The following is a 15244-nucleotide window of genomic DNA, read 5'->3' as shown; positions in this document are numbered from 1 at the left end:
AGTCTTTTAACAACCCTTGATTGATTGGTTATTGTGCATGACACTGTTTAGCGCAAATAAAAGTTTGTTTTTGATTTTCCTGTTTCCAATTACGCATGCACATATTATTTTGGATTATGTTCAACAGGAAATGTCTTGACAAGATAAATTACAGGGGCTTTAGGCATTACAGCCTAAATAATGATATTTTTCCTATTATGGACTTGGTTAGTGAATGTTATCAATGGTGTGGTGCATAGAAGGGAATATGGCATGGTACTATACAACCGCTATGACTCACATTGGTGATCTGAATTAATCACAGTATTAAAGTTTCTAATTGGTTTGAACTTATTGGCTGTTTTAAATCCGTGATCACGTGTCAAAGTTTATTAGTGTGGAGCCCACTTGAGTCGTTTTAAACAAAATGCATATTTTGAAGAAATACAATTTGCATCACAATTGGCTTGATGGGCCAAGTGGGAGAATGTCAGTTTTTTCCCATTAGTGTGGCCCACTAGCCTTCACGTTTTGTGCATGTGGGACTCTACCATCATATAAGCCAATGAAGTGATATGGTTCATTACGATAACTAATTAAAATTATAGATGAAGGAAAACTCTTGATAATAAAAGAGACCTTGATGGGCTAGGTGTCTTTTAATAATTATCTCTAAGGCCCTCTTCTCTCCTCTATAAAATGTAGAATACCCTCCCCTTATTCCTACGGTTTTTCCATCGATTAAAGTACTGGGGAATTCTAAAAAAGTAGAGACAGAGAGAAGAAGTTGAGCCAAGAATTAACGTGTTTCTAATTCAGGGGTTTGTTCCTTCTAATCACGATGGCCAACAAAGGTACGCTATTTTATTGTTCTTGAGATGTGTTGAATTCAAGATCCTATTATATCTGTTTTCCGCATAATAGTTTTAATACAGATATAGATTTACATTAAGTGGAAGATTAGGTTTTTTCACAAACTGGGTTGTTTATTTTTCCTTCCAAAAGTACAGAAAAACTACGATGTAGTTGGATTTTTGTGCTTAAGTTAAGCCATTGTGAATGATTTTTATTTGTTTTTATCTCCTTGACTATTTCCTTAGTAAAATGAGGAATTTACCCTAAAGACAACCTTGCATTTGTATTTACAAAGTTTGGAATCTTCTATTGAGGTGAATGTCAATGAAACAGATTCTTAAAATTTTAGGGTCCTTGGAAAACCAGTAAGGGGGAAGGAAGTTTGTGAGCTTCAAGTATATAGTTTGGTAATTTTTGGTGAACTTCCCTTACTACTAAATATTGGGTTCAAATCAAACTTTCAGTGTAATCAAATCTGAAATCACCTAAGAATTTTTTTTTACTTCATATAGAGATATATGTTTTTTTACACACACAAGCATGGCAATTAAGAAACATGTGCCATGAAGTTTTGACGAGCTACATGGATGACAAGTTTTGCTTTGTGTGCCTATCAAAAAATGTTTTGCTCTTTACGTACACTCAAACTTATACTTTTTGTGGGGTTTGGTTAACCAGAATCTAGATTGTGGTAGAGCTCTGGGTTCCCTCTAGTTTGCTCCGTTCGCCCGCCACCGTACCTGCACAAAGTCACTAGGGTTGAAGGCAGCCCAGTGACTCTCCGACAATCAAGTTAGATCTCTGTGGGAGAAGGTGAGGCTAGGGTTAGGGTAGAATGACTTACTTTCTCAAATGGATCTTGCTTTCCTTTTATAGACCTTGCTTTGCTTGGTCCCCAAGCAAGCGCGTGGAGTTCACGCTCAGGTAACCTCTTCGGGTGACGTCATAGGTGACGTATGGAATAAGGCGATTACGGAGCACATGGCCAGGTCAACCTCAATGATTATCCTCTCATAATCGTCTAGGCCTTAGCACGGTTGTGCCTTCTTGGTCTTGGGCTTGGGGTGCCCGGCTCGGACATGTTCCCGAGACGTGGGGTGGCAGAACCTGGCTTAGTGCTACTCTCCAAGCGATACACCGAGGAGGCTTCAGGGGCCTTTGAGCCCCACGACTAGCACAGTCTAGGGGACCTCCCTGACCATGGCCAATGGCTCTTGTCTCGGTGAATGGTCCGAGCCCAATTACCGAGGCCACTACACTTTCCTAGGCACAAAAAAAATAAAAAAAAGATCATTAGTCCCACAAAATTTCTTGGAAAATTGGGCATGAAAGCAAGCATCCTCGATGTCAACTAATTCATATAAGAATGAGAGTAGTTATTCCCAATTGAATTGGCAATTACTATAGAAACTAATACTTAGGGCATCCGCAATGGGAATAATCAAAATTAATAACCAAAATGTGTCACGTCAGCATTTGATTATCCATTTAGTGCATAATCAAACTTAACAAACTTTATCTCCACATTGGTTATTTTTGCATCCCTATAAAAAAAACCCCACAGTACGCAATGCACCTATGTCCAATTACAAACGAATTCTAATCACGCACCCGACCACACCAAATTATTCTTCTCGATGAGACGATTCTAATATGGGGTGTTTTTTAGTTTTTTAGTTTTGAATTTGGTTATTGGGTTTGATTATTGAGTTTTGGTTATTGGTAAAAGTTGTTAAGTTTGGTTATGGAATGGGTGAAATTTGGTTATTTGCTAAAAGACTTGTAACTTTGATTATTACAATGTGAGGTATTTTTTTAGCATTGTTGTTAAGTTTGCTTATCCATACCAATTTGCTTATTATAATGTGGATGCTCTTAGGCAATACATTTTCTGCACTTGAATGAAGTTCTACATGAATTTGGATCCTAAGAGCAAGTCTAATGGAGGGATGGATAATGAGGGGATGGATAGTTATTTTAGTCTCAAAAAGTGGTTAAAAGTTAGTTAAATAGATAATAGGACTCCCTCCTCTCCGATGGGGGATGGAAAATAAAAGGATGAATAAAAAATGGATAATACGACTCCCATATCTCCAATGAGGGATGGAAAATGGGGGGATGGATAATAGGACTCCATCCACCTTATTTTTCCCCAAATTAATATAACAACTACTTTCGTTAAAAAATAAAGTTAATTAAATGACTGCCAAACAAGGAATTTAAAAAATTGAAAACAAATTTTCTTTTATCTTCCGTCCTAATTTTTTGTTTTTTTAGGGAGTTTGTGGAGAAGGGAAGAACCTTGTACGTATAATTTTTTTTGCACACTTTCAGATTTATAGGCTTACAAAAAAAGAACCATTTGGACCAATTGTAGCCGTTTAACTCTCTCTCTCTCTCTCTCTCTCTCTCTCTAGAGCTCCAAACAGCGAACCATAGTTCGAAACCCCAACCCCCCACTCCGGCGAACCCTCTGTGTATGTGTGTGTGTTTGTTGAAACTACAAATCGCGAAACCTCAAATTGTGAAACCCTAGGTTTCCAAATTGGAGATGCTCCGGCAAGGTCGAAGCTTTGGTTGCGATCCCTCTCTCGATCTCCGGCCGTGATTCCTCTCTCCGACTAGTTTATCAGATTTCTAGATTTCCAAAATTTTCAATTTCCGATGGGTTCAAGCTTTCTGGCCATTTCCTAACGACTTTTAGGTAACTCCGGCCATCCACTTTCTGGCACAAGTAGTTGGTTTAGGTGAACTATCCATCTTTGTATCTAATCTAGGGATGGATATATCCATCCCCATATACATCAAAGTCATTTTGCATCTCCTATTTCATCCCTCATTGGAGACCAAATTTTAGCATTTGGGGATGGAAAATAAGGGGATGAATAGTTATTATAATGTCAAAAGTGGTTAAAAGTAAGTTAGATGGATAATAGGACTCTCTCCTCTCCAATGGGGGATGAAAAATGAGGGGATAGATAGTTATTTTAGGATGAAAAATTAATTAACTAACTTTTTTTTCATTTTATTTTTCCCCAAATTAATTCAACTTAATTAAAAATTAATTAATTAAAAAATAACAATTTTTTAAACTTCAGTCCTAATTTTTAATTTTTCGTCCACCCTAATTTTTAATCTCAGCCAAAGCCCCAACGGGCATATTTAAGATTTTTTTTTTAAAAAAAAAAAAAAAAACTCCAACGGGCTGCTCTGTCCACCCCCATTTCCTTTTCATCCAGGATTCTCTCTCTCTCTCTCTCTCTCTCTCTCTCAGCCAGAGAAGAAACGTAGAAACAGGGGAAGAAACGAAGATTAAAAATTAGGATCGGAAACCCAACTCACTCCAGCCCCCCCATGATCTCTCTCTCTCTCGAGATCATCCATCCCCTGCCGATCCAAACCCTTGCATCCCGATCGGAAATCACCTCCAGATTCGACCCCAACTCCCGCCGGCGTCATCCACCTCACGGACCCCCTCATCTCCTGCCTCCTCACCTCCAGATTCAAGATTTGCTGATTCCGGCGAAGTTCAAGTTCTTCCGGTCATTTTCCGGCGACTCAGGTGTACTCCGGCCGTCCATTGTTCTGGTAAATTAGTTGATTTGCTGACTTGGAAGGGATGGAAAGATGCATCTAGGGACCCATATAACTCAAAGCTATTTTCTATCCCCGGATCCATCCCCCATTGGAAAGCTGGTTTTTGATTTGGGGCTGGATAATAATAACATAGCCTTTCAGTCGTTATTTGACCTTACTGCTGATTTATATATTTTTAGTTACTCTGTATCAGTAAGAAAATTGGACCTTAACGAATTTTGTTAATAGCTTGGGAGGGTGTCTGCTCCTCTGCTACTTTTCTGTCAACCATTCACATTTTTTTTTGACAAGTACGATTCCATTGAAAAGCCCCAACCAAACAAACAAAGTCAAGGAAACTCTCCTGACTATACAACTATACTCCTTTCAAAGGAGAATTACAAACAATGAAGAAAAGGAAAAGAATTGATAACCTATACAAATCAAATCTAAAACCAACTCCTATCCAGAGAACACAACTACAACTTCAACCAAGCACCAGCATCCAAATGCACCACTCATCCTACTGCTGCAAAATGTAGTGTTCAACCAGCCTCTAGTTAGCACACAGACCTTTATTTTCTGTGGAAGCTTTCACCCTTCTCAAAGAGCTAAGGAAGTCTCTTATAGAGCTCAAAATCAGCAGCACAACTTGATCAGTAGCGACAGTTTTTTGTTGAAAAACTCTCAGATTTCTTTCCCTCCAATCAAAGTAAACAATAGCAGCTAAAGAACATTTCAAAATTTTACTCTTGAAACTATTGCCCTTAACAGATTGGACAAATCACTCCAACAAAGCAGCCAAGGTAATTGGTACTCTAGTAGAAGAAGACTTACTCCATACTCTAGCCCACGCAGATGCAGAGAAAGAGCATTCAAAAAATAAATGTTGATGTGTTTCCTTCTCACAGCCACACAAAGGACATATTTCATCCACATGCACTCCCCATTGGTGCAATCTGTCTTTGGTACTTAACCTTTCTTGAGCAGCCAGCCAAACAATGAAAGCCCATCTCGGAACATTCTTAGAAAACCACACCACTTGTGTCCAAGGCTGATAAGAATATTTTGTTCTCACAGCCTCCCAAGCAGACCTAGCAGAGTAAAGTCCATTAGAACTAGGAAGCCAAAACACCAAATCATCAGTAGAACAATTAGGGTGGAAAGTTGCAAGAGTGTGGTGAATTATAGACTGAGTGATTCTATTTCTGGATCTGGGCCACCTCCAACGACCTTGATGAATGATAGAAGAGACTCTAGCATGCAGAGAAGTACCAAGGTTATAAACCATTTCATCACCAAATCTTTTGTATAACGGCCCCAAAGGATGCCAGTTATCAATCCAAAGGAAAGTAGACAAACCATTGCCCACTTTGTATTGGATTAACGGTTGGTCAAGACTCCTAAGTCCAAATGTCTTTCGTATAGTCCAAGAGGAGTCTCTAGGTGTATCCATATTCCACAAGCTCAGGTTTTTGATGATGTAGGTATGCACCCATTTGACCCAGAGAGAATCAGCCTTCTTTGCAAGAGCCCAGAGATGCCTAAGCATGGTAGCCTTATTCCACTCTTTAATCTTTCTTAAGCCAAGACCACCCTCCATCTTAGGCCTGCAAACATGCTCCCACTTCACCTTTGCCCCAATATGTCTCATCTCAGCTCCGGACCAAAGGAATGCCATCAAGGAAGATTCAATTTCCTTGATAACCTTGCTAGGAATGATGAAAATAGAAGACCAATCAACTTGTACGGAAAATAAGACAGTTTGAATCAACTGAACTCTACCAGCATAGGTAAGTTTTTGATTAGACCAGCCATGAATATGCTTCAAAATTTTCTCCTTCAAAACAGTACAATCAGCAGATTTCAATCTTGCAGAAATTAATGGAACACGCAGATATCGAACAGGTAGTGTAGCTTCTGGAATTGGAAGAACAAAAGCCAACTCCTCCTTTAATTGTAAATCCACCCCAGCATAGAAGATAGAGCTTTTAGCCATATTAGGTCTCAGCCCAGAATAAGAGTGAAAGTCATTGAGAAGATCATTAATAAGGGTAAAAGAAGGCACATCAGGCTCACACGTAATGAATAGATCATCAACAAATGCAAGGTGGCAAATCTGTAACTCTCTGCACTTAGGATGGTAACTGAACTGACCTTGATTCACCCTAAGATGCAACAAAGATGAAAAGGCTTCCATTACAATGAGAAAAAGGTAGGGAGAGATGGGATCTCCCTGCCTCAACCCTCTACAGCCCTTGAAATAACCTTCAGAGCAGCCATTAAGAACAACAGAGTACTGAGCAGTAGAGATGCACTGGTTAACCCAATGAATATACATAGCAGGAAAGCCCATAACCCTCATAACGTCAAATAGAAATGACCAATCAACTGAATCATAGGCCTTCATGAGGTCAATTTTAATGGCACATCTAGGGAGTCCTTCATCTTTATGGTACCCTCTAACCAATTCCTCCATTAGTAAGATGTTATCAACTACGGATCTCCCTTTTATAAAGGTAGATTGAGCTTTATTTATAAGGAAAGGGAGAACAGATTGCAAACGATTGGCTAGAACTTTAGTAATACATTTATAAGAGACATTGCAACAAGATATAGGCCGATAATCTTTGATAGTAGATGGAGAATGAACCTTGGGGATAAGAGAAATAGCTGTAGCATTCAGCTCCTTCAACATGTATCCATGCTCAAAGCAATATGTAACTGCCTGAACCAAATCCTGCCCAACCACACCCCAGTTTTGTTGATAAAAGAGAGAATTATAATCATCCGGGCCAGGAGCTTTATCACCATTGATAGACCTCAAGGCTTTTTTAATTTCAGTAACACTCACAGGACTAATGAGCTGATACACAGCATCCATGGGCACTCTAGACTGAATGGCTTGTTGTAATTGAAAGCGAGCATCCACTCTGCTAGAGAAAGGAGTACCCAAGAGACCAACATAAAACCGTAAAATTTCTTCTTTGATAGCCTCAAAATCTTCAATAAACACCCCCTCAATAGTATGCAAACTTTGAATGGTATTTCTGGTCCTATGAGCACACATTTTCTGATGGAAAAAACTTGTATTTTGATCCCCCAGAGCCAGCCATTTAACTCTGGACCTCTGTTTCATAAAAGACTCCTCAGCATTCCTAAGGTTTATGTAAGTACATACCAGTTCCTTCTCTTGAATACACAAAGCAACATCAAAGGGGGTAGCAAAAAGTAGTTGTTGAATAGCAATCATCTGATCCCTAGCCTCCATAACTCTTGTACTAATATTAGAGTAACACCTCAGATTCAGGTGCTTCAAGGCCCCCTTTAGCCTCTTCAACTTTGCAGCCAAAACAAACATAGGTCTGCCCACCACCAAATTAGTCCAAGATGAGGATAAAATATGTTCAAACTCTGGATGCTGCATCCAGAAATTGAAGAATTTAAAAGATTTCCTCTTCCTATTTGCAGCCCCCAGACAAACAGAAATTGAGCAGTGATCAGAAATTCCAGGAGCAAGAAAATAAGCTTCCGCCTAAGGAAACAGATCCATCCAAGAAGTGTTAGTAAGAACTCTATCAATACGACTCTTATTGTCACCACTACCACCTCGTTTATTGGTCCAAGTAAACCAAAAACCTTTGGAAGGCAAGTCATCTTGAGAAAGGTCAGTCAGACATTCATTAAACTCATCAGCAGAATTAACATCAAAACCTACCAACCTTTCACTAGCCAAACACACAGTATTAAAGTCCCCCAATTGAATCCAAGGCCTATCTCCAAACCCATGATAAATAGCCCTCATATCAGACCAAAGAACTCTTCTATCAGAACTTCGATTACATCCATAAACAATCGATAAAAGGAAATTCTTCTTGCTATCTAACAACACCACATCCACAATCATAATTTGTTCAGAATGAAAAACATGAGTAATAGACATCTTCAGAGGATCCCAACCCAAAAGAATTCTAGTCACAGGGCCACTAGTATAATTGTGCACAGAACTCCAGCCCATAGGAAAACAGCGAGAGATAGTATATTGCAAATTCTCTAATCTAACCTTAGTCTCCACAACACCCATCAAACTAAAATTATTAACCAGAATAAGGGACCTAACCTCTCTTTGTTTTAGGGGGTCATTCAACCCCCTAATATTCCAGGCTCCAAGCTTAATCATTTAGAAAGAGGTTTCTTCGGACCACCACCCTTACCCTGGTTCCCACCACTCTGCGCAGGAACCTCAACACCTTTACCAAGGCCATTACCCTTACCTCTTCCTCTATTCTTCCTTTTGGTAGGAGCAATGGGAGGGATATCATCCTGAGATAAACCAGCAACAGATTCTGCTTCAGAAGGCAAACAGGAATCACCCCCCTCCACAACAACAGCAACTTCAAGAACAAAAAATTTATTCAAACTACACTGAACAGGATTATGAACATTGGTGCTAGAAGATGCCACCACAAATTCCACAGGAGAATCAACAAGCACATCATTACAAACTTCTTCAACTATCCCACCCCTCCCTCCTGAAGGAGACATAACAGCACAAGGAGTTGAAACAGGAGTTATGAGCTTTGGGGAGGGAGCAGGACAAAGAATAGAATCATCATTGTCCTTTCTATCTGCAACAGTAGAAGGACCATGACCATTATCTTTCACAACCCAAACCTTAGTCTTGTTCCCTATTTGACCAGAACCAGCATTAGTACTACCAGTAACAACATCTTGGCAGGTTCTATGACCAAAAACATGACATTTAGAACACTTAAGGGGCCTCCAAGGGTACCAAACTTTAATAGTGAAACACGCACCAGTAGCAAGAACAACATCAAAGCTCTCAGGTAATTCAGAATTAACATCTATTTCGACACAAATCTTAGCATAATTCAACCTCTTACATTGCTCAGTCACAGAATCAGCGTAAAGAGGCTTACCTACTGCACTAGCCACATAGCTCAAGCCTGCAGCCGTCCATAACTCCAACGGAACATTATAAAACTGAGCCCATAGCGGAATCTTCTGCAACTGATCCTTCTGTAGGCACATCTGAGGCTGCCATTGTTTAAGCACCATCAACCTTCCCCCAAAATGCCAGGGCCCTGCCTCAACAACCTCTTGATACGCTCCAGCCCTATCAAATTGAAAGAAATAAAAACCCTCATCATTAGACAACACATCAATGAGCCCAAACTTTCCCCAGATCGCCTCAGCAATGGTTTGGACAGACCGAAAGGGAAGTTTCCGATCAACAAAGTACCCTACCACACAATCCTTCCATCTGGCTGCCCCAAGGGAGGCAACCTCCTCAGGAGGGCTAACCACAATCCTATTATTAGCCACAACAGGAGAAAAATACTGCAATTGCATACGCGGAGTAACCGGAATAGCCTCAGAAACCTTAGCCACCCACGAAACAGTAGGAACAACAAGAGACTTACCAGAATTGACATCAGAAGGCAAAACCGTAGATGCTTTCAACAGATTCTCCTTGTCTTCCAAATCCCCTCGCAATTTCTTCAGCTCAGCAGTCAATTCCTTGATTTGACGAGCAGCAGGACCATCAGAACTATCGATATGCAAGTGATCGAAACTAGGGATCGATGCATTCTTCAGTAATTGGACAATATCCACCCCTTCAGTGGAAGCCCTAATCGACGAACTCACCCCATTCCCAGCCCTAGAATGGAGAGAGGGATCCTCCAAACTAGGAAAATTGGCTTCGTAATCCCCAGCCATGGGTGGCTAGGGGATAGGTAGAAAACCAGACGAAGAACACGATATGAGAGAAAAATCGCCCCAAAATTGCCTCGGAACCTATCCAAACCATTCACATTGTACAATGTGTTGTTCCTTGCTTGGTGTAACCGGCAGATTCTGTCGTGTTATCATCCCCATTCCCCATATTCTAGCTATTCTTTACTTCTATTCATTCAGGTTAAAATGTATGACGTCGTTAGTTGTAATGAGTCGCAAACTTATATGCATTCTACCGATTGGTCTTCTTTTCTTGGACTATGATGGTGTGAAGTGGCTAATCTCATGTTTGTTGCTTCCTTTTCAGGTTGACCATCAGCTTGGAAAATACCTTAGTCAGTTTCCTCACTTGAGGCTTTTGAGCATTGAGCATTCGAATGGGGAGTACCAATGTAGAAAAACTTAGGTTCTGTATTGACAGAGGGGGTACATTCACTGATGTATATGCTGAAATTCCAGGTCAGTCTGAAGGCCGAGTTATGAAGTTGTTGTCAGTGGATCCATCTAACTATGATGATGCTCCAGTTGAAGGTATCCGGAGAATTTTGGAAGAATATACCAAAGAGAAAATTCCTCGGACTTCAAAAATTCCCACGGATAAGATAGAATGGGTAAGGATGGGTACAACTGTGGCGACAAACGCACTGTTGGAGAGAAAGGGAGAGAGAATTGCCTTATGTGTCACTCAAGGCTTTAAGGATCTGCTGCAAATTGGTAATCAGGCCCGCCCAAATATCTTCGACCTCACTGTTAGGAAACCTTCTAATCTTTACGAATCGGTAGTAGAGGTTGATGAGAGAGTTGAGCTTGTTATGGACAAGGAAGAAGCAAACCCAGATGCTTTTGCTTCGATAGTTAAAGGGGTTTCCGGCGTGCTTGTTAAGGTTGTGAAGCCGCTGAATGAAGAAGCTCTAAAACCTCTTCTAAAAGGTCTGTTGGAGAAAGGTATTAGCTGTTTAGCAGTCGTTTTAATGCACTCCTACACTTACCCGCACCATGAAGTAGCTTTGGAGAAGTTAGCTTTGGGTTTGGGCTTTAGACACGTTTCCATATCTTCTGCTTTGACACCAATGGTTCGAGCAGTTCCACGCGGTCTAACAGCTAGCGTGGATGCTTACCTCACTCCAGTTATTAAAGAATATTTATCCGGTTTCGTTTCCAAATTTGATGAAGGGACGGGGAAGTTGAATGTTTTGTTTATGCAATCAGACGGAGGACTTGCACCAGAAAGTAGATTTTCTGGTCACAAAGCAGTTTTGTCAGGTCCCGCCGGCGGTGTTGTTGGTTACTCCCAGACCCTCTTTGGGCTTGAAACAGAAAAGCCCCTCATTGGCTTTGACATGGGTGGTACATCTACTGATGTAAGTAGATATGCAGGAAGCTATGAACAAGTATTAGAAACCCAGATTGCTGGAGCTATAATTCAAGCACCTCAGCTTGACATAAACACCGTTGCTGCTGGTGGTGGGTCAAAGTTAAAGTTCCAATTCGGAGCTTTCCGCGTCGGACCGGAATCTGTGGGTGCACACCCAGGTCCTGTATGTTATCGGAAGGGTGGGGAACTAGCAGTTACCGACGCAAATCTTATTTTGGGATTTGTAATTCCTGAATATTTCCCATCAATTTTTGGCCCCAAAGAAGATGAGCCTTTAGATATCAAGGCAACAAGAGAAGAATTTCAGAATCTTGCTAAGCAAATTAATACCTACAGAAAGAGTCAGGATACATTAGCAAAAGACATGACGGTGGAGGAAATTGCACAAGGCTTTGTCAATGTTGCTAATGAGACAATGTGTCGTCCAATTCGGCAGTTAACTGAGATGAAGGGACACGAAACGAAGAACCATGCGCTTGCTTGCTTTGGAGGTGCTGGACCCCAGCATGCCTGTGCTATTGCCAGGTCGCTGGGAATGAAAGAGGTACTAATTCACAGGTTTTGTGGAATCTTAAGTGCGTATGGTATGGGATTGGCAGATGTAATCGAGGAGGCACAGGAACCATATTCTACAGTTTATGACTTTGAATCATTATTAGAGGCTGCTCAGAGAGAAGCTGTTTTGTTAAAACAGGTGAAGCAGAAATTGCAAGAGCAAGGCTTCAGGGAGGAAAATGTTACCATTGAAACGTTTTTAAACTTGAGGTATGAGGGTACTGATACTGCCATTATGGTAAGGGGACATAAGAAAGAAGATGGCTCCAGAGGTGATTATGCTGCCGAATTTGTTAAACTGTTCCAACAAGAGTATGGATTTAAGCTAGAGAACAGAAATATCATTATGTGTGACGTAAGGGTTCGCGGCATTGGAGTCACGAATATTTTGAAGCCTCGGGGACTAGAACCTGCCTCAGGTGACCCAAAAGCTGAAGGATGCTTTAAGGTTTACTTTGAGAGTGAATGGCATGATACTCCTTTATTCAAGCTTGAGGATCTAGGTTATGGGCATGCTATTCCTGGTCCAGCAATCATCATGAACGGTAATAGTACTGTGATAGTAGAACCAAACTGTAAAGCCATTATTACTAAGTACGGGAACATCAGAATTGAAATTGATTCGACATCAACCACCGTGAAACTGGCAGAAAAGGTCGCGGATGTAGTGCAGCTCTCAATTTTCAACCACAGGTTTATGGGTATAGCGGAACAGATGGGGCGTACCCTACAAAGGACTTCAATATCGACTAATATCAAGGAACGATTGGATTTTTCTTGTGCTCTCTTTGGTCCTGACGGAGGGCTGGTCGCCAATGCCCCACATGTTCCTGTTCACTTGGGTGCCATGTCAAGTACTATCCGGTGGCAAATTGAATACTGGGGCGAAAATTTGCATGATGGAGATGTTTTGGTTACTAATCACCCTTGCGCTGGAGGTAGCCATTTGCCTGATATAACTGTCGTTACTCCTGTTTTTGATAGTGGGAACTTGGTGTTTTTCGTGGCGAGCAGAGGACATCATGCGGAAATAGGAGGCATCACTCCCGGAAGTATGCCTCCTTTTTCTAAGTTCATTTGGGAAGAAGGAGCTGCCATTAAAGCGTTCAAACTTGTGGAAAAGGGTGTTTTTCAAGAAGAAGGGATAGTCAAACTTCTCAAGTTCCCTTGTTCAGATGAATTGGGTTACAACATTCCTGGGACCCGTAGGCTTCAAGATAACTTATCGGATCTTCATGCACAGGTGGCTGCGAACCAGAGAGGGATTTCTCTTATTAAGGAGCTTATTGAGCAATATGGTTTGGACACTGTCCAAGCTTACATGGTCTATGTGCAGGTTAATGCAGAAGAAGCAGTAAGAGAAATGCTCAAGTCAGCTGCTGCCAGATTTTCCTCTGAGTTGGCGAATTACGGAGCAGGGAGACATTGTCTAGATATTGAGGAGGAAGACTATATGGACGACGGTTCTGTGATACATTTGAAACTATCCATTGATTCTGAGAAGGGGGAAGCAGTATTTGATTTTTCTGGGAGTAGCCCAGAGGTTTATGGGAATTGGAATGCACCAGAAGCAGTAACAGCCGCAGCAGTCATTTATTGCCTCCGTTGTTTGGTGAACGTCGATATTCCTCTTAATCAGGGTTGTTTGGCTCCTGTTAAAATTCACATCCCAAGGGGTTCGTTCCTCTCTCCAAGCGATAAGGCTGCCGTTGTGGGAGGTAATGTTCTCACTTCCCAGAGGATAACTGATGTTGTACTCACTGCATTTCAGGCTTGTGCTTGTTCTCAGGGTTGTATGAATAATCTCACTTTTGGAGACACCACCTTCGGTTACTACGAAACAATTGGAGGTGGAAGTGGAGCAGGCCCCACGTGGGACGGTACCAGTGGGGTTCAATGCCATATGACCAATACCCGTATGACCGACCCTGAGATCTTTGAGCAGAGGTATCCGGTTATTTTGCATAAGTTCGGATTGAGAGAAGGGAGTGGAGGTGGTGGATTACATAGAGGAGGTGAGGGGCTAGTGAGGGAGATAGAGTTCAGGCGGCCAGTTGTGGTGAGCATTCTTTCGGAGAGGCGTGTCCATGCACCAAGAGGGTTGAAGGGGGGAAAGGATGGAGCTAGGGGTGTTAATTACCTTATTACGAAGGACAAGCGGAGAGTGTACGTTGGAGGTAAGAACACAATCGAGGTGCAGAAAGGGGAAATTCTTCAGATTTTGACTCCTGGTGGTGGTGGATGGGGGGCATTATGATTCTCCAAAGTGACATAGTTTTCGCGAGAAAGCATTGTGTTCTTGTTCTGGGTCGTTTACCGGAGTATATGGAGTCAATTCATGTATTGAACAACTTAACATTTCATTTCAATGATGAATAATGTTTTTCATGTTCTTGATGCTTCTGTTTTGTCTATACATGAGAAACACTGGAAATTTCAGAAACTGTTCGCGGCTAAATGGTTCAATAATCAATATGGTTTGTAGAAATTGTTGGCAGGTATTCCTATTGTAAAGTAATGAACACTCTGTTGCTGATGTTGTCATCGATGAATGGCTTGGATAAGTAATTCTGTAACCCGATTGGAAACTTGGTGTAGATATATGAGATATGTGGACAAAGATGTGTCTGAAATGAACACTCTATCGATTCTGATGTAGCAATTATTCAGTTCTTGCCACGGCCACGTAGTGCACTAAGACCCTCTAACGTTATTCATTCACGTGGGGGTGTTGGAGGGCGCCCTGGGAGGAGGTGACCCAGGAGCACTCTATTACTGAATCGAGTTTCATTATAGACGTGGAGTTCATAGTGTTGAGCTAGTTTTCATTTTTGAAGCCACACACCACGAACATATTAACAGCAGTTACACTGTAGGATCAGGAGAGAGACATGGCCTTCCCTGTTTCGTACTGCTATTACATGAGCCTTGGGTACGAAAGCCCTATCAACTATGCGAAAGGAAATTACATCGAACACAGATTTATAATATCCGTTACAACCAATTGAGCCTGGCATTCAGCTACTTCTTGTTTGGGCAAATTGCATGTAGTAATGCAATGCAGGCCGTTGCGGGTTTGGCGTGGAGAAAATTATGATCAAAACACCCTGTTAAATGCATCCAAACATGCCAAAGCTCTTTGCA

The 15244-nt window shown here is 41.4% G+C and overlaps 1 protein-coding gene across 2 annotated transcripts; it reads left to right on the top strand.

Moving 5' to 3' along the window:
* The first annotated feature begins 4067 nt into the window (after positions 1 to 4067).
* On the top strand, positions 4068 to 14488 carry LOC131299422 (5-oxoprolinase 1). 2 transcript variants are annotated; one of them, XM_058324961.1, is made up of 2 exons: positions 4068 to 4422; positions 10478 to 14488. In XM_058324961.1, exon 2 carries the CDS (start codon positions 10548 to 10550, stop codon positions 14355 to 14357), a length of 3810 nt encoding a protein of 1269 aa, XP_058180944.1. In that variant the 5' UTR covers positions 4068 to 4422; positions 10478 to 10547; the 3' UTR covers positions 14358 to 14488. The 2 variants fall into 2 exon arrangements, with proteins under 2 accessions (XP_058180944.1, XP_058180943.1); XM_058324960.1 differs by having other exon boundaries at positions 4178 to 4396.
* Positions 14489 to 15244: the final 756 nt, after the last annotated feature.

This window comes from Rhododendron vialii, chromosome 9a (assembly GCF_030253575.1).
Source record: "Rhododendron vialii isolate Sample 1 chromosome 9a, ASM3025357v1".
Classification (NCBI taxonomy): domain Eukaryota; kingdom Viridiplantae; phylum Streptophyta; class Magnoliopsida; order Ericales; family Ericaceae; genus Rhododendron; species Rhododendron vialii.
This window is presented reverse-complemented; position numbering and strand designations above follow the sequence as displayed.

Excerpts from the sequence above, each read along its gene's own strand:
- LOC131299422 (XM_058324961.1), top strand. The coding sequence starts at position 10,548 with ATGGGGAGTACCAATGTAGAAAAACTTAGGTTCTGTATTGACAGAGGG.